General features: G+C 43.9%; 1 protein-coding gene across 4 annotated transcripts in view; it reads left to right on the top strand.

Annotated features, from left to right (window-relative positions):
• Window positions 1-26,076, top strand: part of Nckap1l (NCK associated protein 1 like) — a 120,511-nt gene that overhangs the window by 78,022 nt on the left and 16,413 nt on the right. For all 4 annotated transcript variants that reach the window (XM_040753695.1, XM_040753696.1, XM_021225600.2 and 1 more), the window contains 18 exons: window positions 3,868-3,924; window positions 5,282-5,424; window positions 6,670-6,760; window positions 6,846-6,983; window positions 8,679-8,727; window positions 8,816-8,972; window positions 14,259-14,315; window positions 14,801-14,897; window positions 15,869-15,978; window positions 16,136-16,268; window positions 16,586-16,667; window positions 16,838-16,896; window positions 17,096-17,241; window positions 18,549-18,681; window positions 18,942-19,061; window positions 21,188-21,333; window positions 21,625-21,756; window positions 25,490-25,708. In XM_040753695.1, coding sequence (XP_040609629.1) covers window positions 3,868-3,924; window positions 5,282-5,424; window positions 6,670-6,760; window positions 6,846-6,983; window positions 8,679-8,727; window positions 8,816-8,972; window positions 14,259-14,315; window positions 14,801-14,897; window positions 15,869-15,978; window positions 16,136-16,268; window positions 16,586-16,667; window positions 16,838-16,896; window positions 17,096-17,241; window positions 18,549-18,681; window positions 18,942-19,061; window positions 21,188-21,333; window positions 21,625-21,756; window positions 25,490-25,708 — 2,069 coding nt within the window. The remainder of the gene's footprint in view (window positions 1-3,867; window positions 3,925-5,281; window positions 5,425-6,669; window positions 6,761-6,845; window positions 6,984-8,678; window positions 8,728-8,815; window positions 8,973-14,258; window positions 14,316-14,800; window positions 14,898-15,868; window positions 15,979-16,135; window positions 16,269-16,585; window positions 16,668-16,837; window positions 16,897-17,095; window positions 17,242-18,548; window positions 18,682-18,941; window positions 19,062-21,187; window positions 21,334-21,624; window positions 21,757-25,489; window positions 25,709-26,076) is intronic.

Genomic DNA, 26,076 nt, shown 5'->3' with positions numbered 1-26,076 from the left:
GCCCCCCAAATAGTAAATGTAGTCCTGGTTGCTCATCTCTATTCAGAAGATCTGAACTCTGGAATACTCTAACATCTGAAACTTCTTGAGCATCGACATGACTGCTAATCTGACTATGTGACCAGTTATAGTCAGAATACAAGACTATAAAAAGTTACATAAAGTTATCTTTAGGCTATTAATTTGTTACTTTTCTATTGTATAGAAGACACCATGACCCAGGCAACATATAGAAGATACAGTTTTCGAGGGAGAATCCGTAAGAGCAAAGGAAGAATGGCATGGGTGGGCAGAAAGCTGAGAGATCACATTTCAATAATAATCTCATTCAAACCTACAGGCCATGTACATGAGATATGCACAAAACATAAATGAGTTGTGTGCTTGGATTTGGATTCCATCCCCAAGATATTCTATGTATACATGTAAACATTTCCAAATCTGAAATATATAAGATCGCAGACACTTTTGGTCCTAAGCTTTTTGGATCAGGGATAGTCAACCTGTATAATAAATGCTGCTTTTCTTCTGGTTCTCCTAATTGTTAATATTTTGCCATATTGCTTGTCATTCACTTTCCCCTCAAACCATTTAATTATTTGCAGACATTATGACATTTCCTTCCCAAAATATTTTAGCATACATCTGTTAAGGGCAGGAATATTTTCTTACATAATCCTATTACAGTTACCCTGCTAAGGAAATGTAATATTCCATGATATTATTGGCTAATACAGAGTCTATATTTGCACTCATTTTGTTATACTAATTCTTGCCTTTGTCTTTCATGACCTGACCTTTTGAAGAGTCCAGGAAAGTTGTTCAGAATGTCTCAGTTTGAATTTGTCTTGTTGAAAGCTTTAGGCAGCTGTAGCACATAAGTGATATTTTGTTTGGCTTTTAAAGGATAATCATTTATTGCTTTTGGAAATTAAGGAAACATTAAAAATTATTTCACATAGCATTCTGAAATGCAAATTGGAATGCTTTTCAAAGATGGAAAATTAATGGATACTTCTAGAACTTATCTTAAAGAAACAGAAGTGCAAAGACACATGTACAAGAAAGTACACTTGTTGTGTTGTTTGTAATAGTATCGATTTGATAATTGATTTAGCCAACAAAAATAGAGATTCAGTTAAAAACTTAGGATATATGGTTGTAAACAAATATGCAGTTAGAGAGGATAACGTATGTTTACATTAGTTGGCATGCAAAAACATTCCTTACATATTGTTTAATGTTAAGAAAAAATTACAATACAGTTTAAGATATAATTGTTTCTAAAATGTATATTTACATAGATAAATATGTATATAAGGAAGATTGGAATTTCTGAGTGGTGGGATTATGAGCGTTTTAAAAAACTGGGGGTGGGGGACTGAAGAAATGGCTCAGTGGTTAAGAGCACTGGCTGTTTTTCCAAAGGATCTGGGTTCAATTTCCAGCATCTACATGGAAGCCCACAACTGTCTGTAACTCCAGTTTCAAGGGATCCAACATCCTTATACAGGCAAACCAATGTACATGAATTGAAAAAAAATCATTAAAAATAACTGGGGGTGAAAGGGGCTAGAAAGATGGCTTAGTGATTGAGAATACTTGTTTCCCTTTCAGGGGACCTGGGTTTGGTTCTCAGCACCTATAATTTCAGTTTCAGGGGATCCAACAACCTTTCTGGCTTCCACAGACACCTGCAAACACATGGTACACATAATACATGCAGGCACACACACATACACATAAAACTTTTTTAAATTGGGGGAGGGGAGATGACCTAGTGAGTGAAGTACTTACCACCCAAGTGTGAAGACCTGAGCTTAGGCCCCAGAACCCAGGTAAAACGGACATACAAGTTTGTCTTTAATCCTGATGCAACTAAGGTGAGTCAGGGACATTGATAGGATAATCTCATGGTAGCCAGATGTTTATGCCTTTAATCCCAGCACAGGCAGATCTTTGTAAGTTTGAGACTAGCCTGATCTACATATTGAGTTCTAGGCTAGTAGGGGACTATGTGGTGAGTCCCTGTCTCAAAAGTGGCAGCAAAAGTCAAACAAGACCCCAAAACAAATAAACACACACACACACACACACACACACACACACACACACACACACAAATGGCAATCCTAAACAGGGTGGAAGTTGAGAACCAACAACAAATTTGTCTCTGATCCCTACATTCTTACTGTAACACACGTATGTTAGTACTCACACACAAGAACATGCATGTATAGACAACATACATAGGCCTTTGAACACAGATTTAAAAACAAACGATTAATTGCTGGGCATGGTGGCTCATGCCTATAATCATAGCATTGGAAAGACAGAGATAAGATCATTGTGTATTTGAGCCAGAGCTGCAGTCTCTAAAAAAATCTAAACCCAACAAATGAAAGTAAAAAAGCTAATAGCTTGATGAGGTATCAGAGGTCTATAATCCCAGCACTCAGTAGGCTGAGGCAAGATCAGGAGTTTGAGGTCAGCCTGTGTTATAGCAACAACACCATCCTAGTTAGAATTAAACTTGTCTTCTGGGTGGTGGTGGTATACTCCTTTGATCCCAGTACTCAGGAGGCAGAGGCAGGCAGATCTGCCTCTGCCTCCTGAGTACTGGGATTAAAGGCCTGCGCCACCAACACCCTGCTTGTATTTTCTAACTTGTATAGATTCAATATGTGTTATTTTTCCTTCTTCCTCTTTCTGTCCCTCCCTCCCTCCCTTCTTCCCTACCCCCTTTACCTACCCCCCCCCACAGACAAGGTTTCTCTGCATAGCTTTGACTGCCCTGAAACACTCTGTGTATCTCAGGGTGGCTTTAAACTCAGAGCTTCGCCTGCCTCTGTCTCCTGAGTACTGGGATCAAAGCAGATGCTTGGCAATTCTTATCCTGCACTCCTGGTCCCGGGCAACTGTTAATTTGAATCCTAAAATGATGTTTTTTTTCTAAAGGTTCAGGTTAATGGAGTCTGGTCAGCATGTATTCTTTTGTGTTGTGAGATTCATCTATATAGTTTCATGTACCAAAGATTCACTACTTATTTTTGCTAAGAACCGTTCCGTTGTATGGCTACAAATGGTTAATTTATTTACTGGTTGGTGGGTTGCTTCCAGATTTGAACCAGTTTGTGTAAATTGCTATTAAAGGCCAACTACAATGTTTGTAGGGATGTGTTTTTCTTTTCACAAGGGTGTTGGATCATATGGCAAAAATATGTAATGTTTTTGAGCTTTTTAAATTTTTAAAATCATGTACATTATGCAAGTGCCTGGGATATAGTGTGATTATTTGATATATGCATACAGTGAACTGTTGCCAAATTAGAATAATTAGCATTCCTATTTTCTTAAACACTATCACGTCTTTGAATGGAAAACTTTCAAAGTCCTTTCTACTTGTTCCTCAGAAAAGAATGTCTTTTTTATTTTTTAAACAAATGCCGAACTTTTAGCTGGGTGTGGTAGTGCACACCTTTAATTCCAGATCTCTGTGAGTTCAAGGCCAGCCTGGTCTACCAAGTTGAGTTCCAGGACAACCAGAGCTACATAATGAAACCCCGTCCAAAAAAAAAAAGTCAAACTTGAAAGTTGTTTCATTTCCCCTTGTGGGGAAATGGGGCCCAGGGATGGTAAGGCAGGCATTATGTTCATGAGCATCAGTGCCTGTGGCCTGTGGCACCAGCAGGTAGCCTGACGGGGGAGCACTGATGGCTTGTGAGGAGGAGGACTGTCTTTCCTCTTTTGAATAATGTCCTAACTTAAGGTAGATCTCCAGGGCCCCTAGGGAAGTTGTTCACTTCCTGTCTTGGTGGCACACATCACCTTCTTCTTACTCATTTTCTTCTCCCCTTCTACTCCCAGGATCATGTATACGAACTTCTCAACACCATCGATGCCTGCCAGTGTTACTTTGACATCGTAAGAGCCTTTGCAATGTTTTTCGACTGAAGAAGAGAACTAAAGAAAAGGCCAAGTGTACACCGAGACAAGGGAGGGCGGGACAGAATTGGAGGAATGACTGTTTATTTGCTCCTGTTCGGAACTGTGGTTCTCTTTAAAAGTTAAAATATGCATTTGCTTTTTGTGTGTATGTACGTGGGAGGGGGTGTGTGGTCACATACCGTAGCACATGTGTGGAAGTCAGAGGACAACTTGTGGTAGTCAGTTCTCTCTTTCTACCATGTGGGTTTCAGGAGTCAGATTTAAGTAGTTGGGCTTGGCAATAAGTGGTTTTTACCTGAGTCATTTTGATGGCCTTAGGCACTGTAAATCTTTTTAAAAATGTGCTAAGGTTAAATGCTTTTAAATAGTAAGTAGATCATCAATATGATTTAAATAACACTAAATTATACAGCAGTATTTTTTATTTCATTTTCTTCAACAGTACCATATTTCCTTGTTTCTTTGTATCCTTGTTTGTTTGTTTGTTTTTCCTACTGTGCTTTGAAGCTAGGGCCCTGTGCATTCTAGATAAGAGCTCTACTATGACTTAAATTCCTACTTCTCTTCCCTTGCTTCAGAGACAAGGTTTCACTGTGTAGCCTTGGCTGTCCTAGAACTCTTCTCTGTTGACCAGGCTGTCTTCCAACTTAGAGATCCAACTGCCTCTGCCTTTTGAGTGCTGGGATCAAAGGTGTGCACCACCGCTGCTATTTTTAAAAACTTTTATTTTCTTCTTTTTATTTTTTAATTTCAAGACAGGGTTTCTCTATGTAACTCTGGCTGTCTGGAACTTGCTCTGCAAACCAGGTTGGCCTTGAACTCAGAGACCCATCTATCTCTGCCTTCTAAGCGCTGTTTTTTTTTTTTCAAGACAGGGTTTCTCTGTATTGTTTTGGAGGCTGTCCTGGAACTCACTCTGGAGACCAGGCTGGCCTCGAACTCACAGAGATCTGCCTGCCTCTGCCTCCCGAGTGCTGGGATTAAAGGCATGTGCCACCAATGCCCAGCCCAAGCACTGGTTTTAAGAGTGTGCATCACCATGTCTAGCTAAACTTCTTTATTTTGTGAGAGCCTTACTAATTTGTTCAAGCTGGCCTGAAACTTGTAATTCTTCTGCCTCAGTCTCCTGAGCAGCTGTGATTATGGGTCAGTGCATAGCTCAGGTTCTCCAGAATCTTGTTTCAATTTTCTTCTGAAAACACCTACTATTGGTTCCTACTACTAATAGACATTGAGTCTCTTTAGTAATGTAGGGAATGGGTTGGAGAAGCAGGGGGTGGTCCAGGTTAATTAGCCACGCTGATTTTGGGATTCCTGTGTATTTTCCTTGTAGAATCTCAACTTTGACTTCACTCGGAGCTACCTGGACTTAATTGTGACTTACACCTCAGTCATTTTACTCCTGTCACGGATTGAGGACCGCAGGATACTCATAGGCACATATAACTGTGCCCATGAGATGTTGCATGGGCACAGGTGAGTTAGGAGGAGGCAAAAAGAACCTCATATGTATCTGGCAGTGGTAGCACACCCCTTTCATACCGTTAGGGAGGCATAGGCAGGTGGATCTCTGAGTGGAAGCCAGCCTGGTCTACAGAATGAGTTCCAGGACAGGTATGGCTGTACAGAGAAACTCTGTCTCCAAAAAACCAAACCAAACCAAACCAAACCAAACCAAAACTAAAAACAACCAACCAAACAAACAAAAACCCAGAAAGAGCCTCACATGTGGTGCTGCAAGAAGTAGGTGGAGACAAAGGAACTTGATATGATTTCTCATGTAAAAACCTATAACCCATGTTGTCCCAGGCAAAATAAGATTCATGTTCACATATAGTTAACCACTGAATCTCTGCCAATGGATTATCCACTCTGAATTATCTCTCATCTATTTATAATCCTGGACTGGCTTCTACTTTGCTTTTCAGGTTATTATAAAAGGCAACGGCAATTTTTTTTGTTTTTAGTATTGGTGGTACTAATACCAGTAGGGTTAAGCCATTAAAGGTAAGTAATGTAAGATAATACATACTAAGGATAATTGGAAGACAAATAGAAATGGATGTTGGATTATCCAAAATTCTGTCCTCCATTTATTAATGCAATATAAGTATTTAAAGGGTAAAAAAACTGAAGACTGGAAATATGTGAGTGAGACATAGCATGGTGTCCTGTATGTGACGTGCCTTCCCCCAAGTCTGTATGGGTGTCTTGGCACAAGCTTTATCTAATAGATAAGCTTTGGATGCTTATCTCTCTTTTGAGATTTTCAGAGATTTGGACCTAGGCGTATTTGAAACAGACTAGCAGATGCAAAATTATAGAGTAGCTATTATACATTCAGCCCTGTCTGCCAAGAAGGGAGAAACTTCCATGGATCTGTCCAAAACCATGTGGTCCGTCCTTCGTTCCTTCGTTCCTTCCTTCGTAAGACATGGTTTTCTCTGTGTAGCCCTGACTGTTCTAGAACTTGCTCTGCAGACCAGGCTGGCCTCAAACTCATAGAGATCTGTCTGCCTCTGCCTCTCTAGTGTTGGGATTAAAGCATGTGCCACCACTGACAGCTTTGTATGCCTACAGTTGGGCGTCAGTATATGTAATTCACAGGTTAGCATATCTATCTTTGGAGGGGATGGGGAATTCCAGCGTCTGTACACATATGTGCTGTCCTCTACACATATGGAAAGGCCCATAACTCCCCTCTCTTCTGCTTTCCTCCAGTGACCCCAGTTTTGCTCGCCTGGGCCAGATGGTATTAGAGTATGACCATCCTCTGAAGAAGCTGACTGAAGAGTTTGGACCTCACACAAAGGTGAGCTCCCTGAGCGAGAGGAGAGTCATCCAGGCAGAAGCATTCATCCCATGTTTGACATTAAGGATTTATTTTTTCCCTACAGGCCGTGAGTGGAGCCCTCCTCTCTCTGCACTTCCTCTTTGTTCGGAGGAACCAGGGTGCTGAGCAGTGGCGCAGTGCACAGCTTCTAAGCCTCATCAGCAGCTCCCCAGCCATGATTAACCCTGCCAATTCAGACACAGTGAGTTCCCCTTTCCTTCTGTTAGGAGAGTTATTCTCTGCCAAGGCCCTCTCTCTGGAAGGTGTTTATTTTGGGAGCCATCAACCCCAGGACTGTTTTAGCCTTTTTCTAGGGCCTGCTTCTTCTTAAGCTAAAACTGATATTGTACTTCTGATTGAACCAGGCTTAGTATGTGCCTGAATTAACAAATGGATGAAACTGTGTGGTGGGATGGTACATATGCTAGTGACCCTGGCTCCTGGGAGACCAAGGCAAGAGGACTGTTACGTGGCCCACCATTGCCAGCCCTGCTTATATAGCAAGTATCTGGCCAGCCAAGGTTATAGTAAGACTTTGATTGAAAACTCAAGCAAAAAAGAAATGGAGTCATTAGGCATAAGAAGGAAGTTGCATAGGAGTCAGTGGACCAATAATGTTGTTATTCACCTATGATGGGCCTGCCATCTTTCCCTCAAAGAATTTATAGTCCTGGAAGGAAGATACGCCACAGAAATGCAACTGATGGCAGGGCAATCCTGTGATCCTAGCCCTCGGCAGGGAGAAGCGGGAGGATTGCCGAAAGTCTGAGGCCAGCTAGGACTGTACAGCAAGAACTTGTCTCAAAAGACCAAACACAACGAAAGCATGTGGGGTGAGGTGGTGTGTGAGATAGATGATAGCTCTGCAGTTGTGAGGACCTGAGTTCAGATTCGTAGCAACTGTGCAAAAGCTGGGCGCACTGTCGTGTGTGTAATCTCAGCACTGGGGAGTGGAGATAGGCACATCTTTGGAGCTTCTGGTCCAAAGCCAATCAGCCGTGAGCTCTGTGTTCAATGAGCAACTCTGTCTCAGAAATATGAAGTAGAGAGTGATTGAGGAAGATGGGTGACGTCACAACTACGCATAAACACGTTCACGCACAAATTTACAACTGTTGCTGAGAGGTCATGGATGTGCTCTAAATGAGTGTTCACACTTCAAGAGCGATTAAAGGACACAATGCAGGAAGAAATCATGAGATTTTGAGCTGAAGCTTTTTGAAAGTACTCAGTATTGACGAGCAGCCGTGCTGTATGCTTATTTGTTCCTCCTTCCAGTCCGGCCTGGTTCTTTTCCTCAACCACATCCTTTGCCTCGCAGACTCCGTCCAGGGCCGCCTTTCCTTCACGGCAGCTTTCCTAGCTGTTGCCTCCTCAGAGTGCCTTAATCCACTCTAGTAAAAGAAATGTGATTTTTGTTTGGTTTTAGTGCTGGGATTTCATCCTGAGCCTCGTGCATGCTCGGCATGAGTTCCCCTGGACTTTTTTTTTTTTTATTTGAGACAGGGTTTCTCTATGTTGCTTTTGGAGTCTGTCCTGGAACTCGCTTTGTAGACCAGGCTGGCCTCGAACTCACAGAGATCCACCTGCCTCTGCCTCCCGAGTGCTGGGATTAAAGGCATGTGCCACTACCTCTCGGCTCCCCCCAGACTTTAATTTAAAAAATTTTAAATTACATTCTTCTTATTTTTCTTTTGTAACCTGTGGGTGGAGCACGGAGTACAGAGGTCAGAGGATAACTTTTGGGGATCAGTTCTGTCTGGTCCACCGTGTGGGTTCTAGGCAGGAAACTCGGGTTATCTGCCATCTCCTTTAACCTCTTGAGCCACCTTGCTGGCTCCGTCCTTCTTTAGAAGTCCTAAGCAGCCATTTGATCCCCTCTGCCTGCTTCTTGTAGATGGCCTGTGAGTATCTGTCTGTGGAAGTGATGGAGCGCTGGATCGTAAGTAAGTTGTGGGAGCAGCTGTGATGGGTATGGCGACACTCCCAGGGGTGCACTGGCTAAAAGCCCTCCTCTGTTCTTATCCACTTCAGTTGGCTTTCTTCTTTGCCACGGGTGCCTCAACTCCAGCAGCCAGTGCCAACAGCTGTGGAAGCTGTGTCTGCAGGGCTCGCTGTACGTCACCCTCATCCGGGAGGATGTGTTGCAGGTGCACAAGGTCACCGAGGACCTCTTCAGCAGTCTTAAAGGGTGAGTGACTTGCAAGTTAGATGATCTTTTGGGAATTATAGCCTAATCAGTATCCCTTTCCCCAAAGCATGAGTGGTAAGGAGTAATTCTAACTTTGAAATATTTGCCCATCACCTACTCTCTGTTGGTGCCTCACTATATATTAGGGATAGAGAGATTACTAAGATATTGTGAGGTCAGATTGCCTGGTTCGAATTCATGTTCAGCCTCTTTCTGGCTGTGTGACCTTGGGCAGGTTACTTAATTTCTCCATGCCGTTGGCTCAGTTCCCTCATCTGTAAATTTTGGCTACAGCAGTGTCTCCCATCTGGTTGTGGTGGTGGTATACCCTTACAACGCCAGCACTCAGGGAGGGGAAGGCAGGAGGAACAAGACTTTAAGGTCAGCCTTGCTTGCTCCACAGTGATTTCCAGGCCAGTGTGGACTACACTAGACTCTACCACAAAACCAAAACAAAACAAAATCAAGTAGGCACAAACAAATCACCAAACCACAACAGAATGAAGCTGTATCTATGATCTCATAATGTTCTGAAGAGTTCCCATATGTAAAGCACATGGAAAAAAGATCTGGTACATTGTATTGTGCACTTGTTTTCTTTTCTGATGTACTGAGTTGACTTTGGTGGCACACACCTGTAACCCCAGCACTCAGCATCTGAGGCACGAAGGTCAACGTGGGCCACACGGTGAGACCTTGTTAAAATAAAAAGGAGCGTCTGCTGAACTGCTCAGAAAAGCTTATCTTTTTAAGCGTGCTTCCCCTGACACTGTGAGCTTCCTACTCTTTCCCTCAAGTTTACTCTCGCTCCTTCTTGTCATGAGGTTGCTTGTCTGCTGTGTGTCTAACCTCTGTTCTAACTCAGATGGCCCAGCCCTTTCTGTTCCTCTTAGAGATTTTCTCCCTTTAGCTGTGGAGATTTACAGCTTTCCTGCCGCGTCCCCCTTTTCTTTTTCTCTTAAACCCTAATAAAACTGTCCTTGATCTTAAAAAAGTAAAAGTTTACAAACCGTTGGAAAATAGGCAAATTTGTGGTAGAGTAGGGGGTTGTGGTGTGTAAACACAAAGTTGTGTAAACAGGAAGGGCATCGAGGGACTTTGCACTGGCTTTGCAGGATCTAAAGAAAACAGGAGACAGGTAGACAATTAAACAGTTGCAGCAAAGAAACTCAGCCTTCCCGCCCCCTCTCCTGTCCCTCTTTCTTCTCTCTCTCTCTCTCTCTCTCTCTCTCTCTCTCTCTCTCTCTCTCTCTCTCTCTCTCTCTCTCTCTCTCTCTCTCTCCCTCCCTCCCTCCCCCTCTCTCCCTCCCCCCCCTCTCTCTCTGTTTCTTTTTCTTTCTTCGAGACAGGGTTTCTCTGTGGCTTTGGAGGCTGTCCTGGAACTAGCTCTTATAGAACAGGTTGGTCTCGAACTCACAGAGATCCGCCTGCCTCTGCCTCCCAAGTGCTGGGATTAAAGGCGTGAGCCACCACAGCCCGATTCTCTTTCTTTCTTTTTAAGACAGGGTTTCGCTGTGTAGTCCTGGATGTCCTAGAACTTTCTATGTAGACCAGGTTAGCCTCAAAGTCACAGAGATCTTCTTGCTCCTGAATGCTGGCCTTAAAAGGTGTTCACCACCATACCTAGTTCAAAGTTCATAGTTTTTTTTAGGAAAAAAACAAAACCCAAAAAACCAAAAGACCAAAAACAAAAAAACAATGTGCTCAGAGGTTCAAGTTGCTCAGTGCTGGGACAGCTTGGGTTACAAGGTGGGGCTGTGAAAGTTGGTTTTGGAACAGTGAATTGGGATGTCATAAACTCTGTCTTAAGAGTTTGAATCTGTGCTCAAGAGGATCCGGAGTCATTGAATGAATTCAAACGAGGCAGTTGAAAGGATCAGATTTGCATTTTAGAGAAGATTACTGCTCCAGGGGAAAAGATTAGATGGGCAAAGCTAGAGGCAGGGATTAATTTAGTAAATTAGGAAAAATTGAGGATGTCAAGATCTCTGGAATGGGCATCTGGTCCTCCTTAGGATGAGACATGAGAGCTACAGTAAGTGTGGGGAAAGACTGTGATTCAGTTTCTTATTTTTAGACTTTTAGTTTATTTTTATTTTCTGTGTATTAATGTTTTGCTTGAATATGTGTCTGTGTACCATGTGTGTGTAGTGCCCTTGGAGGCCAGAAGAGAGTATCAGATCCTCTGACCCTGGAGTTGGTTGTGAGCTTCTATGTGGTGATTAGAACCCCCAGAGTGCTGTTAACTGCAGAGCCATTGTTTCAGCCCTGTGGATTCAGTTTTGAACTTCCTGAACTGGAAAGGTCTGTAGCACATACACGTTATGTACGTCAGGCCTTTTGGAATGTGGTTCAGTAACTAGTCATGCTATCTGGACCAGATGACATCTGGTGACTCTGTTATCAAAGCCATGAGCATGAGTAGGTGGGACTGTTCAAGAAGAACAGGAACAAAACTTTTGGGAACACTGATATTTAAGGGTCAAGCAGAGGCAGGAAAATCCATGATGTTCATTGAGGACAAAAATCAGGTCACTGGAAGAAAGCATGGCAAGAAGGAAGGACCCTTCACCATCTGCTAGATGGTGTGACGAGAACAAACACGGGAGTTGGAAAAGTTCACTGGGTTTGGCTACAGAGGTCATCTTTGTGTTCTGTGGACAACCTCAATTGAGTAGTGAGGTTGCAAGTTGGTTTCAGGAGGTTTAGCCGAGCAGTGGCGGCGCATGTCGTTTATCACAGCACTCACAAAGCTCTGCCTGCCTTGCCTCCTGAGTTCTGGGATTCAAGGTGTGTGCTTTATAGGGCTTGAATCTCCTATTGTGTGTCCGTACGTATGGTATGTGTGTGTGTGTGGGGGGGTCAGGGCTTGCATTGTGAGGTCAGAAGACAATTTTGTGGAGTCTGCTCTCTCCGCTTTTACATGTGTTCCAGGGGATGGGTCAGAGGTCACCAAGCTTGAAGAGCAGGGTTATGCAACTCCCAGATTTCCTGTTGATGGACCCTTGAACTATTTCCACTTAAAAAGATCATTTAAACAAATGCTTTTGGTTTGAATGTTTGTTTGTTTGTTATTTGGGAAGAGGGCTCTCTATGTGTCTGGATATCCTGGAACTCTGTGTAGACCAGGCTGGCCTCGAACACAGGGAGTTTCCCTTCCTCTGCCACCCAAGTTAAACAGATGCTTTAGAGAATATCCATTGACATATTTTTTTGTGAACATATTCAAATGTTTCTGTAGGGTAAGTTCTCAAATTTTTTTCTCTGCCCTACCCCCAAGGTAGGGATCAAACCCAGGGTTTTGCATGTGCTAGGCAAACATTCTACCTCTGAGCTATATCCCAGCTTGTATTTTAATAATAGCTTTTTGCCAAATTCTGCCCCCCATTGTCTTATTCACAGTATACTAATGGGTAGGATTATGGTTTAGAGGTAGAAGGCTTGCCTAGCATGTGCAAGATCCTGGAGTTTAATCCTCTGCACTGAAAAGAAACAAACAAAAATACCCCCCTAAACAAAACAAAACACAGTAATGATAATACTGGTTCCCCAACAACTGATTAGTAATATTGTTTTTAAAAATAACCAAAGGGCTGGTGAGTGGCTCAGCAGGTGAAGGCGCTTGTCACCAAGCCTGACAACCCGAGCTCCATCTTTGGAAACCACATGGTGCAGGGAGAAAACCCTCTCCTAAACATTGCCCTCTGACCTCCACCTGTGTACCACGGCATGCATACACTTCAACTTCATAAATAAATATACAGATAAACTACTTTAAAGTTGCCAAGAGGAAAATAGGAAACATTTAAAAGAACAAAACAAAAGAACAAAGAAACAAGAATATAGTAAAAAGAACTCATTTCCAAAGTTAAGAGAGAATGAGTCTTTAAAAGGAGTCATAGGAAAAGAAATGTATATTTGAAGTTTTTTAGCGAGATGGAAAGCTGTTTGGTTCCTATCACTAAGGACAGCAGCTAAGAGGTATTATTTATAGTTAGGAAGCTCTATGATCTTTATGATAACTTAGGTATACATACATGTAATATACATATACATTCATATGTATGTAAATGAGAAGACAGGAGGCTCACTCTGAATATCTCTCAGTGAGAGGTGGGAATATGAAATAATTGTAGATTTTTTGACTTTTAATCTTATATCTGTCTCCTGTACTGGATACAGGTTGAAATAATTATCCATTAGCTGTGCTGTAGAGTTGAATCCTGATTTAATTAAGATAGTTTTCAATTCCAAATGCCTTTGATTTCTATGCTCAGTTCAGTAAAGGAGAGGCTTGGAGAAGGGAAATGAGAGGTTATAAAATCTCCTCATTTTGGTGGCAGCAGCTTACAGAGGATGAACGAAGTTAGTAGGAGTGTGGAGAGCAGAGACCACTTAGTGTGGGATTCTGGGCACAGGTCTCTAATAGAAAAAAAAAGATATGGTCAAATATTGCAGACGAACCACAGCAATAAAAAGGGTTATTTAATTTGGTGATTCAAAAGTTCACATTGACCTCAGAGGAATGGATTGTTCAGCGTTGAGATGGGAAGGGTCAGGGAAAGGTGACGAGGGAAAGGAGTGTGTCTTGGAGGAGCTGGTGGTGTGGGAGAAGGTGAAGTCCAGGGTGTCGGGGTCAAGCGAGGGTTTCCAGAATAAGAAGGCTTTGAACTTGGTTATTGCCATAGGAGAGTAAGCCAACAGAGGGAGATAAGAAGTGACAGATAACTGGCGAGCTAAATATCAAGACAAAGTGGGTGGGGATGGGACCTGGGGTAAGTGGGTGGGAGTAGGGTGGTGGTGGTGACAGTTTTACTTACAAACAGGGCTGGTATCTGTGACTCCCTTCCTTATGCCAGTCAAATCTGGAAGAATGGTTGACTGGACCCTATCCAGCGGGAGTACAGTGTGAGAAAAGTGTGAGCACTGCAAGCCATTTCCTTCCCACAGTGGTGTGCTGTTTTCTTCCCTTTTCTTTGTCTCTCCTTTCCCTTCTTCTCCTAACTCCATGCCCTCCTTCTTTCTCTTTTGATAGGTTCTCTGTATATATTATCCCTGGCTGGCCTTAAACTCACGAATTTACTGCTCTGCCTCCTGAGTGCTGGGATGACAGGCATGCATTATCACACCTTGGCTCCTGTAGTCATTGTCTTTGCAGAATGAAGCATAGAGCAGGATGCTCTCTAAGCTGAGCGTCTTGTTTGTATAGGGTGAGAAGAATGGGTGAAAATCCTGCTAGTTAACTGGTGGCATGACACCCTCTGTGCTTGATATGTCAATCTCCAGGTACAGTAAGCGAGTGGCAGACATCAAGGAGAGCAAGGAGCATGCCATTGCAAACAGGTAAAGTTGGGACATGTGCTCAGAAGGGCTGGGATAGGTGTTGGCGTTTAGGCATCTGTACAGTCTGCCCTTGGGGTTCTGACAGGATATGTCCCCAGCTAGAGTCGCTAAGAGCACCACCTGTGCACATTCACTATAGTCCTTTTAAAAGGAACCTCCCATCTTTCTTTTTTCTCCCTCTTTCTCTGCTTCTCTGTTTCTCTGCCTTTCCTTCTCTCTCTTCCTCTCTATTTTTCTGATCCTGTCCCCAGAGGCCAGTCTCCCCTCTCCCCTCCCCGCTTTTCCTATTAACTTTCCTCCAATATAAAAACCCTCCACCCAAGAAGTTCCTGCAGCCCCACAGATGCTCGTATTTTCTCTCCAAGTTTGAGTTTAGCACTGAGCCTTCATTCTGCCTGACACCCCTCCCCAACTCAACTCTCTTCCGCACTACTTCTGGGGAACTTGTGAGGGAGGGAAAAACAATATTCACTACTTTCTTTCAGTGGCCAGTTTCACTGTCAACGTCGGCAGTTTCTTCGGATAGCTGTGAGGGAGTTGGAGACTGTGTTAAATGATGAACCAGGCCTGCTGGGTCCTAAGGCAAGAGAAATGTTGGGGGAGGGATGGTGACCAATGACTATGTGGGTGGTGACTTAGCATTCCAAGTCCCCCTTCTGTGTGTGTGTGTGTGTGTGCGTGTGCGTGTGCGCGTGTGCGTGTGCGTGCGTGCGTGTGTGTGTGTGTGTGTGTGTGTGTACACATGCATGTGAGTATGTGTGAGTGTGGAGGTCAGAGAACAACCTCAGGTGCTATCTTTAGAAGCTATCACCTTGGTTTTTTGAGACAGTTATCCACTGACCTGAGGCTCATGCATTAGGCAGGGTCGACTGACCAGTGTGTTCAGGGATCTGGAAGTCTTCCTGAGCACTGGGATTATGAGTACATGCCACCATGCATTACTTCTTTTTACATGGGGTCTGGGGACTGAACTCAGATCCTCATGCTTTCATGACAAGCACGTCATCCATGGAGCTACCTCTCCTGTCCTTTCTGCACCTCTTGTGATCAATTTGTATGTGTCTGTGCTGATTCCATTACTCCCAAAGCGTCCAGATGCTTCATGTCTTCCCTTGGCCCCATCACAGAATGCCATCTAACAACTACTTGTATACTTGGCCTGTCTTCTATTTGAGTGTAAACTAATTGATGACAGAGCTTGCTTTCTGTTTTAAGTCACACATTAAATATTTCTAAAATTTAATTTTGTGGGGAAGAAGGAATATTGACTGTGAGCCAGGGCCAACATATGTGTGTCTGATTCTGTGTCACATGGTTCAGCTTTCTGTGTGCTTGTTTCTAGATGCTATTGGTATGACTACATAATTATATCCACATACAAGCTATTTTCAATAGTTTTCTCAGTACTTAAAACCCATTTTTTTTTTCCTGTTCTGGAGATTGAACCCAGAACCTTGTACCTGACAGGTAGTCACTCTATCAAGTAAGCTTTAGCCCCACACTAAAATCCATTTTTTAAGTGGAAAATTCTAATAGATTTTGTTCTCTTTTAGGCCCTTTATGCTTTCATGGCCCTGTCTTTCATTCGTGATGAGGTCACTTGGCTGGTTCGTCATACAGAAAATGTTACCAAGACTAAGACACCCGAAGACTATGCTGACTCGTTAGTATTTGCTTAAGAACCTTGTCCTTAGACTGGGAGAAGGGACAAGGGGACATCAAATGGCCCAGAACATTGCAATCCCTGCCTTGTATGACTGTATGTCTCCATTGTTTCTGTTGATGTCTGTCTCTGTCCTTGTCCTCGTCTTTCTTTACAGAAGCATTGCAGAGCTTCTCTTCCTGCTGGAGGAGATCAGGGCTCTGGTCCGACGACACATCAAAGTGATTAAGCAGTACCATGTCCAGTACCTGGCGAGGTTTGATGTCCTTGTGCTCAGCGACATCATTCAGGTATGTTCCACGGATGACACTTGGGTAATTTTTCCTTCTGGAGCCGCTACGACTGAACGACTGTAGTTTGGGTGTCAAGACGCTGGTGTACACTGAAAATGAGTAGTCTCAGCAGATTTCTTCCCCCTAGGAAGAGGAGAAAAAAATAAAGAGAATTGGAGCCTACGTGGCAGGGGTCCTGGGCAGTGTTGTCTGTTCCTTCTCTGCTTTGGGCATCTGGCAGTTCTTCTGCCTTTGTATACTGACTGAGCCTGTGACCGCACTTTCCATCCTGGGGAACCTGTGAGTGCTGACAGTAACCCCTGCTCCTCCTTTAGAACCTGTCTGTGTGTCCAGAGGAGGAGTCCGTCATCATGTCCTCATTTGTTAGCACCCTGTCCTCTCTGAATCTCAAGCAAGGTAACTGAAAGGAGGTGAAGGTGTCGGGGCACTTTTACAAGGGCTAGTTTGGTTTTTCTGGAAATGTTGGTCTGTCAGCCAGAGCTCTGGGTAAGAAAACTGAGTGGCCTGCCGTTCTGTTTACAACAAGGTGCTAGGTGCTGTTTAATCATTTGCTTCTGTTTTTATAGTTGATAATGAAGAGAAATTTGACTTCTCTGGATTGAGGCTGGATTGGTTCCGCCTACAGGTAAGGCTCTTGTCCTGTGGTGGCCCCCATCTACAGGTTCCTCATCTTCTACAAGTGTCTCCCCCATTTTTTAATTTCTTAAACTCTGCTTTAGAGACTAAGTAATCCTTGAAAACTGCTGACTAGACAGGACAGATTACAGCCCCAAGGCTCCACTTCATCCCATTTATCTTGTTTTTCTCCCCAACTCCAATCACAGGCATATACCAGCGTGCTGAAGGCACCTTTGCACCTGCGTGAGAACCCTGACCTAGCCAAGGTCATGAACCTCATCATCTTCCACTCCCAGATGCTGGACTCCGTAGAGAAACTGCTGGTGGAAACCTCTGACCTTTCTATTTTCTGGTGTGTCTCAGTTCTGACTTAATTATCAGTCCATTTGATCTCTCTGTTTTTTGTTTGCTTGTTGTTTTTCTGAGACAGGGTTTCTCTGTAGCCTTGGCTGTTCTGGAACTTGCTCTGTAGACCAGACTGGCCTGGAACTCAGAGATCCACCTGTGTCTGCTTCCTCAGTTCTGGGACTAAAGGCGTGTGTTCCCATGTTTTCTTGTAAACTTTTTTAGTTGTTTTCTGCTATTGTTGTTTTTGAATTTTTAGGACATTATAATTTAAAGATGTATTTTTATTTATGGCTATGAATGTATGTCTCTGTGTATATGCCCCTTGTGTATGGGTATCCACAAAGAATGGAGGAAGGTTCTGGGTCCTCTGGAACTGGAGTATCTGATATGAGTGCTGGGAACTGAACCTGGGTCTTCTGGAAGATCAGTAAACTCTCTTAACCACGTAGCTATCTCTCCAGTGGAGACATTTGGATCTAAAAGACATGAAACCAGGTGTGGTGGCAGATATCTGTAATCTCAGCACTTGCCAGGTAGAGGAAAGGAGGATCAGAGATTCAGAGGTCATCCTTGGTTGCTTACTGAGCTAAGGGAAAGAATGGCTATCAGGAAACTGTCTCCAGAAAACAAACAGGAGTACTTGAGTGCCTCCAGGAGAAGGATTGCTATGAGTTTTAGGCCAGGCTAGGTTATCCAGTGAGCCCCAAAAGACCTTGTCTCAAAAACCCAAAATAAATAAAAGAAAACATGAATGTTGTGGAAGTTTAGTATTGGAAGAGTAAGAAATTGCTGAGAGGATTGGAGAAAAGGACTGTTAGAGAATTAATACTTAATTGTTCTCAACAGGTGACATTTGACAGTAATTAGTTGACCACTGTGATGTGTAACTCTCCACCATTGTCGTGACTGCTTTTTGCAGTTTGTAGAAATGGAGAGCTATAACACGCACACACTAACACACATAAGCATAGTGCTTGTAAAGGGAAGGCAGTCTCATGCAATTAATCTAAGTGAGTTTTCTGGAGCCCAAGCGTTATATTTCGAGGGGAATGTGAATTTGGAACTTCCGAATTAGAGGGGATGGCCTGAACCAGGCAGTGATTGTCAGGAAGGAACTGTGAATTTTGTTCAGGAAAGGGAAGGTTATCATTGTGTTGCCCTGGAAGCCATTGTAAGACCCTGGAATGGTTAAGATTCTTTGGTTGTCTCCTACCTCTAGGATAGAAACTAGGAGGGAGTGCAAATAGAACGAAGAAAGTTGTTGAAAGGGTCTGGTTCTAAGTCCTGGTGTCCAATCTTCTTTCTCTGCAGCTTTCATCTCCGTACCTTTGAGAAGATGTTTGCTACGACACTGGAGGAACCTTCCATGCTTCGATACACCATTGCATTCCCCCTGATTTGTGCTCATTTTGTCCATTGCACTCATGAAATGTGCCCCGAGGAGGTGGATATCCTGTCTTTCACTCTCCAACATCTCTCTAGTCATGTCTCTTCTTTATTTCTCAGAACACAGTTCCAGGGGTTGGTTTTGATCCTAGGAAGGGAACAGGCAGGAGTATGTGGATCTCAGTTTGGTACAGAATGTATCCTCTCTGTCTGGTCTCTGTTTCTTTTTCCCTTAGAGAGGATGGCTCAGACAAGGAGTGAGGGCAGTGTGGGGAACGGGAAGTGGCCTTCATGTGATTGCTTCTCCCTCTCCCACAGTACCCTCACCTGAAGAACCATGGTCTTCACCACTGCAACTCCTTCCTGGAAGAGCTGGCCAAGCAAACCAGCAACTGCGTGTTGGAGATCTGTGCTGAGCAGCGGAACCTGAGCGAGCAGGTGGCCCTCATCCTGCTTCAGTCTCCTTTCTCACCTCAGTGCCCCTTCCTCTGGCCACCCTTGTTTCTCTCTCACAGGACACACTCTCTTGAGAAGCGGTAGGGTTTTGTGAACTTCGGTTTATGGTAGGATTCCTCTCTCAGTATGTTCACTCCCAGGCACTCTCTTGGGTTTGGAATCCCCACGTACAACCTTTTGACATTGTGACGTGGAATAGCTATCTACAAAGTTCATGCTGGAGAACTCCACAGCCGAGTTACAAAATGGCAACCACATACACAGAAAGTCCTAATGTTTTAAGTGACTTTGTGATTTTGTGTTATCCTTGGTTGCACAGGACCTGTGGTGGTAGCTTGGATATGCTCAGTGGATAGAGGCACTTAAAAACACTCTTGCTAGAACAGTTAAATGTCACTCAAATCTGTGCTCCATTTGAAGAGTTTTGGGAGAAGAACTTTGTCTTCTTTGCATGGTGCACACATGCTTAAAACAATGGGCCCTGATTTCTGTCTTGTCTAATCTTTCTGTTCATCAGCATCCCAGTTTACAACTTTACTGGACATTTTTAAGCACTCCAGTACTGATCTCCAGGGTTATATTCTTGCCTTCTGTTTTTTTTTTTCTTTTCTCTTCCTCCCTTGACTGACTCATAAGACCTGGTCATGATTAGATCAACCTACATTTCAGAAATTCAGGAATAAGAAGTTAGTTTTGCTCTTGTCCCCAGAGTCTTGAATTTCCCAGACTACCCACCCTTCCTGAGACTGAGTCAGAATAGTAACAACTTTGGTAGGAGAGGAAATAAGGTGTGTGTGTGTGCATGTGTTGGTACATGTACAGTATGTGCAAGTTTGAGTACAGACAGATAGTAACTGTATTTCTCAGATTTTTCATTTTCTAATAGTAAAGATAAAACTACTTTCTTCACATAGGTATAATAAGGATTAAATGAAGTAGAGCACACTAAATATTTGGTGTATATAGCAGTCAATAAATGTTGGCACTTGTATTAAGGGAAGTTTAATGAGCACTAACTTCTTAGGTTTGGGGTGTGAGGATCAAGATGTAGGGTACATGATCCCTGTCTTTGGGACTCTCCCGGTTTAAGGGGAAAGGACGTACAAATACATGTTGAAAGAATGTAAGTAAGTGGTGCACAGAAGACATGCAAATGAGGACACTCACAGCTGTATTCACCATCCACATGCATGGTAAACAGGCTTACTCAGTGCTGTATCAGGAATGACTAAGTCTTGTGTGAATAAGTGTTTGCTCATACAACTATTGTAAGCGAGTAAGTGTTGGCCCTTCAGAGTTAACATTTTCAGTAAATAATTATTGTTGCCATTACTAATAGGGTTATATCTTTGGATATTGATTTATGAATCAACCATAAATACTTTCATATTAGTGTATCTCCCTCCACTAAAATAAAAATGGATTTCATTTTATTTTAACCAACTGAATATGGATTTAAGAATAGGGAGTGTGACTACAGACTAACAAAATGGATTTTCTTGTTCTAAAAGTCATTCCAAAGTGATTCCCTGAGGCAACTTGGGTATCAAGTGATGGCTAGTATTTTCTGTAGGGCATAGAAAGATTCAGGATTGATCTTTGAACTAGCTAGCAAAGAATATACATATACACATATTTAAGAAAAAGAAGAAACAAGGAAAGAACATTGAACACAAGTGAACTTTGAGAATTTGGAGGGCCATGACAGTCTGAGCAACTATCTTCATGAGACAGACTATACAAAGGTACAGCCTGTGGGGATGATGTTTTATCTAGCAAAAAGTATTGTTTCCCCATGTTGAAACCCTACAAACAAGGTAAGTGGAGCTCTCAGCTCTGACTGTTTCTCATTGGATTTGTCTGTTAGAAAAGGGCTCAGATGTGGGTGGGGGAGCAGCGCTCTCATCCTGGAAAAACACTACCATCTTAGGACTTGAGGCTGTATGTGGGGGTATTCATGGATGCTGAAAGAGGTGATCCCATTCTCAAAGGTCCCATTAGAGGAAGCAAAGCGAGGTGCGCGGGGAGAGGAGCAGGCAGTGAGGGGAATCTTCTTAGAGCTGTGAGCAGTGACACTTGTCTCTCCCTCCACTGTGTGTGCCCCAAAGCTTCTCCCTAAGCACTGTGCCACCACCATCAGCAAAGCCAAGAACAAGAAGTCCATGAAGCAGAGGCAGGCTCCCAGGAAAGGAGAGCCTGAGAGGGACAAGCCTGGAGCAGAGAGTCACCGGAAGAACCGCAGCATTGTCACTAAGTGAGGTCCTGGCTCCTGCGGGCCAAATGGGTGCTGCATTAAAGGAGGCAGAAAAGGAAGGGGGGGGGAGGTGAAGCAGGGGAGAAGGCGGAGGAGGTGGGGGGGGTCAACAGAGACAGGAAGGCACCTGTGTGTGAGTTTTCTACTTGATTTTGAAGGACATCACTGTGTGCTAGTCTAGGCTGAGTGTCCCTTAAGAACCGCAGGGGTCTGAGGAACATGGCCTGGCATTTCCTTCCCAGATACTAAGAGACAAGGTCAGACTCATAACCAATCCACTCTTCTTTTCAGCATGGACAAACTACATCTAAACTTGACCGAATTGGCGCTGGCAATGAATCATGTGTACAGTTTTACTGTGTTTGAACACACCATCTTCCCATCTGAGTATCTCAGCAGCCACCTGGAGGCCAGGCTCAACAGGTAGCACTCTTCCTGGTCCATGTTTGTGTTCTGTGTCAGTCTTCAGTGTGACTCTGTTAGAACCATCCTGTTTGTCATGTCACAGGCTGGAGGCTGATGCAGTCTGGCACTGGTTCCAAGCACCTCGGTGAAAAGCTTTTTAAAAAAGCTGTAAATCTCACCTCTATAGGTTTTGATGAGCATCTGGTCCACCCTCCTTGTTTGGTAGAGTGATCAAGGAGAGAGGCCAGCACTTGAGAGGTAGAGGCAGGAATGACAGGAATTTAAGGTCATCTTGGTTACCTACAGAGTTCTAGGCAGCCTGACTACACAAGCCCCTACCTCAAAAAAAGGGGGTGGGGGGAGTGTAGCCTTTCCAGCCTACAGAGCTGTGCCTGCATCCTGACTGTTAGCTACAACAATGGAGCAGTTATCTAACCTATCTGAGTCAGTTTCCTTCCTATTAAGTCCAGGATAATGATATTTACCTCATAGATCACTGTGAATGACCTGCAATTGAGGGTTGGTGGACAAGTACAGATTACTGAGTACAAAGTTCCTGACATGTAATAAGCCTTAGTTAAATAGATTCCCTTCCTGCACTCTGCCCCTCATTCCATTGTTCTCTGAGAAGGAAGGATACCACTTATGTCGTATGCACTGTGTTGGTTAGGGGATGGAGAGGAGTGGTTATGAATAATTCGTTATCCTTTTGTGTGTTGTCTTGAAATATGAGCAATTGATGCAACAAGTATTTATTGAACACCTATGTGTCAGGGCTATTCTAGAGGCTGTTGATAAAGTAGCATACAAAACAGCCCTGCTCCGTGACGCTTACCTTGTAGTAGGGGAGACAGATGAACAAAATAAGAGAGTAGCAAATGTGGCAGATTAGTGATAAATGCTAAACAGAAATCAGGGAAGGGAGGTGTCATAGGAAGTGGGGGGGGCTGAGGAGTTGTTGCAGTTTTAGATAGTGTGTTAACGGTGTCCCGGCATCTTGAGAATGACATTTTAGTGAACTCCTAAAGGAACTATGAAGCCAGGTATGGTGTGTGACTGTCTGGGAACAATCATTGGAGACAGAGGAACTGTTATTACCAAAGCTGAGACAGGGACATGTTGCTCTGTTCAAGGGACAGGGAGAGCAGAGTGGTGGCAGAGAGAGAACCTGGGCAAGCTGGGTGGGGCATGAGGTGGGACAGCATCGTGCAGGCAGCTGTGCGTGTGTGCCGTGCCCGGGGAGGGCCGGGCTGTCTCTAGATGTGCAGCCTTGGCTGGTCCCGGAGCAAAGCGGTAATAAGATTTGTGTCCACAGTTGACTGTGGCGTTATGAGCGTGAATGAAAACAGAAGTGGGAAGACCAGTTACAAGCTGTGTTTTGACTGTAAGATGTGCAGATTTCTTTTTCCTATTAGCGTTTTGCCTGGGTGAAGTAAAATAGCTTGTTTTTGCTCTGTACACGTTAGTTCTAGGGGAGGAAGTGCTTCAGTTGTATACATAATGTCAAGGGGATGACAGTGTGATAATTGCCCATGAACACCTTCAGCAGCCACGGTGGTTTCCAGGTCCTGGAGCAGTAAGGGTGTGATCACCTGGTTTCTCAGAATCTCTGATTATTGCTGCACGAGGTCATTATTCCTAAAGCCCATGGTTTTGTCTACAGGTTTTAACTTTTTTTTAATTTTAAGGAATTTTTATTTTTATTTTTATGTGCATGGGTGTTTTTGCTTGCATGTGTTGTGTACCACACATGTTTGGTCCCCTTGGATACCAGAAGAGAATATTGAATTCTCTGAAACTAGAGTTACAGATGGTTGTGAGCTGCCCTGTGGGTTTTAGGAATAGAACTCTGGTCCTCTGGAAGAGCAGCCAGTGCTTTTTATAGTCGAACCATCTCTCCACTCCATCCCCCCCCCCCCAGTTTGGAGAAGAGCCCTCCTAAGTGTATATATCCCAGGATGGACTATAATTTCTAATCCCTCCTGCTTTAGCCTTCTGAGTGTTGGTATTACATGTAGGTGCCACAACAGCCTAAAAATTCTAAGGCTGATTAAGCTTGCCTGTTGTAATAAAAAAAAGTGGCTGGAGAGAGAAAGATGTCATGCAACAGAGTTCGAGTGGAGGAGTTTTTATTAAGGGGATGGGGAAGACTGGCCTTTGGGGACAGGAGCAGTGGGAAAGAGGAAAGAGAGGAGAGGGAGAGAGGGAGGGAGAGAGGGAGGGAGAGAGGGAGGGAGAGAGGGGGGAGAGAAGGAGGGAGAGAGGGGGGAGAGGGGGGGAGAGAAGGAGGGAGAGAGGGGGGAGAGGGGGGAAGGGGGAGGGAGAGGGGGAGAGGGGGGGAGAGGGGTAGGCAGGGCCCTTTTAAAAGGGAGCATAGTGAATGTACTCGAGCAGTGCTCTGAGGGCGTATCCCGTCAGAACTCCAAAGGCAGGCCAGTAAAATGCCTAAATACTAACACTGCCTCTCACCTGTCCCTTCTATGTTATTTTCCTTTAAGTGATTCCCAGGGATCTAAAAACTTCCCTTTCATTTGTAGGAATAAACCTTCCTGAACATCCTGCAATAAACATTTTGCCAGAATATCAACCAGCCAAAGAATTTCCAGTATCTTACAGCTTAGGAAGAGTTTGAGGGACTCATTTATAGTAGGATACAAGCGAGTGACGTGCTGTGAATATGCTCTGTCCTGACTGTTTATCTTACTTTACGATGAAAAGTTGTAAGTCAAAGGACTGGCTGCAACACGAAGTTTTACTCCCTGGGGAAGACACGTACTGGGCACCCATGGCTGAATGCAGCAGACATCTGTTCTGTCTTCTCTAGAATGTGAAGTCTGCTGTACTTTATACAATCCAGCGTCCCTGGCCACCAGGGACTGCACTGTGTTTCCAAGGATTTCTTTCTGTCTGTTTTTTTTTTTTTTTTGAGTTGTTTTCGTTTTCATTTTTCTATTGTCTTTTTTATAAATTTTATTTAAATTATAAACAATCTTATTTTACATATCAATCCTAGTTTCCTCTCCCGCCCATCCTCCCATGACCCCCACCAATCCCCCCATCCCATTCACTCCCCAGGGAGGGTGAGGCCTTCCATGAGGGATCACTAAAGTCTGTCAAGTTATTTGGGGTAGGGGCTTAGGCCTTCCCCTGTGTATCTAGGCTAAGAGAGTATCCCTCCATGGGAAATGGGCTCCCGAAGTCTGTTCATGCACTAGGGATACATCCTGGTTCCACTGCCAGAGGCCCCATAGACTGCCCAGGCCTCCTAGCTGACACCCACATTCAGGGGTCTTGGTTTGGTCCTATGTTGGTTCCCCAGCTGTCATACTGGGGTGTATGAGTTCCCACTTGCTCAGGTCAGCTGATTCTGTGGGTTTCCCAGTGTGTTTCCAAGGAGTTCTAAGCATGATCTTCCATTACTGGTGGCATTTGGGAGTAAGTCTTTCCTTAGAGTAGGGTGGCATTTGTGAGCTCAGATCTTTTAACAGCTGACCTAATTTCTCCAGAGGAAGAAATGGTTAGGAATCAAATGTCAATGGACCCAAGTCCAAACCCTGACACTTGCCAGCTGCATGATCTTCAGCAAGTGATTGCTTACCAGGTTTTATTATCCACAAAATAGGGATAATAGTGCCTACCTTACTGGGTTGCCTTGGGTTTTGAATGAGATAATATGTGTGGCACCAGGACACACAGGGTTGTTTCTGTGTTTGTTAATATATTTGTAATTATTAAGGCTTTTGTCACTTAGAGCCATCGTGACTTTGGCTGGTTACAATGCCACAACACAGGAGATCCTTAGGCCTTCTGAGCTGTTGGCAGGAGTCAAAGCATACATCAGTTTCATTCAGTCATTGGCACAGTTTTTGGGTGCGGATGCTTCCAGAGTCGTCCGCAATGCGCTCCTGCAGCAGACGCAGCCATTGGACTCATGTGGCGAGCAGACTGTCACCACTCTCTACACAAACTGGTCAGTATTCCCTCTCATTGTCTCGCTCTAGTACCTTTTCTTTACAAAGTAGGCCCACAACCAAGCATTTAACCTCCAGCAGCTCACTGAACCTACAAAGGAGGTGGGTCTTTTTTTTTTTTTTTCTATTCTGCTTGTGTATGAGAGCAAAACCCTGGGTAGACCTGGACCCCTTCTGTTCTAGCCTTCACATCACTACCCATGCATCTATCCTGGGGCTCTTAATGTCCTATCCTTAGCTTTCCTTTTCTGGATTCTTGTTTCTGTTGAAAAGGATTCTACCATTTCTTTCTTACATCTTTATTTCTCTTTTTGCTTTAGCTTCTTCTTCTGAGAACCACGCTGTCTACCTGCATCTCCTGCACACT

Source organism: Mesocricetus auratus, unplaced genomic scaffold, assembly GCF_017639785.1.
Source record: "Mesocricetus auratus isolate SY011 unplaced genomic scaffold, BCM_Maur_2.0 Super-Scaffold_100010, whole genome shotgun sequence".
NCBI classification, from domain to species: Eukaryota; Metazoa; Chordata; class Mammalia; order Rodentia; family Cricetidae; genus Mesocricetus; species Mesocricetus auratus.
This window is presented reverse-complemented; position numbering and strand designations above follow the sequence as displayed.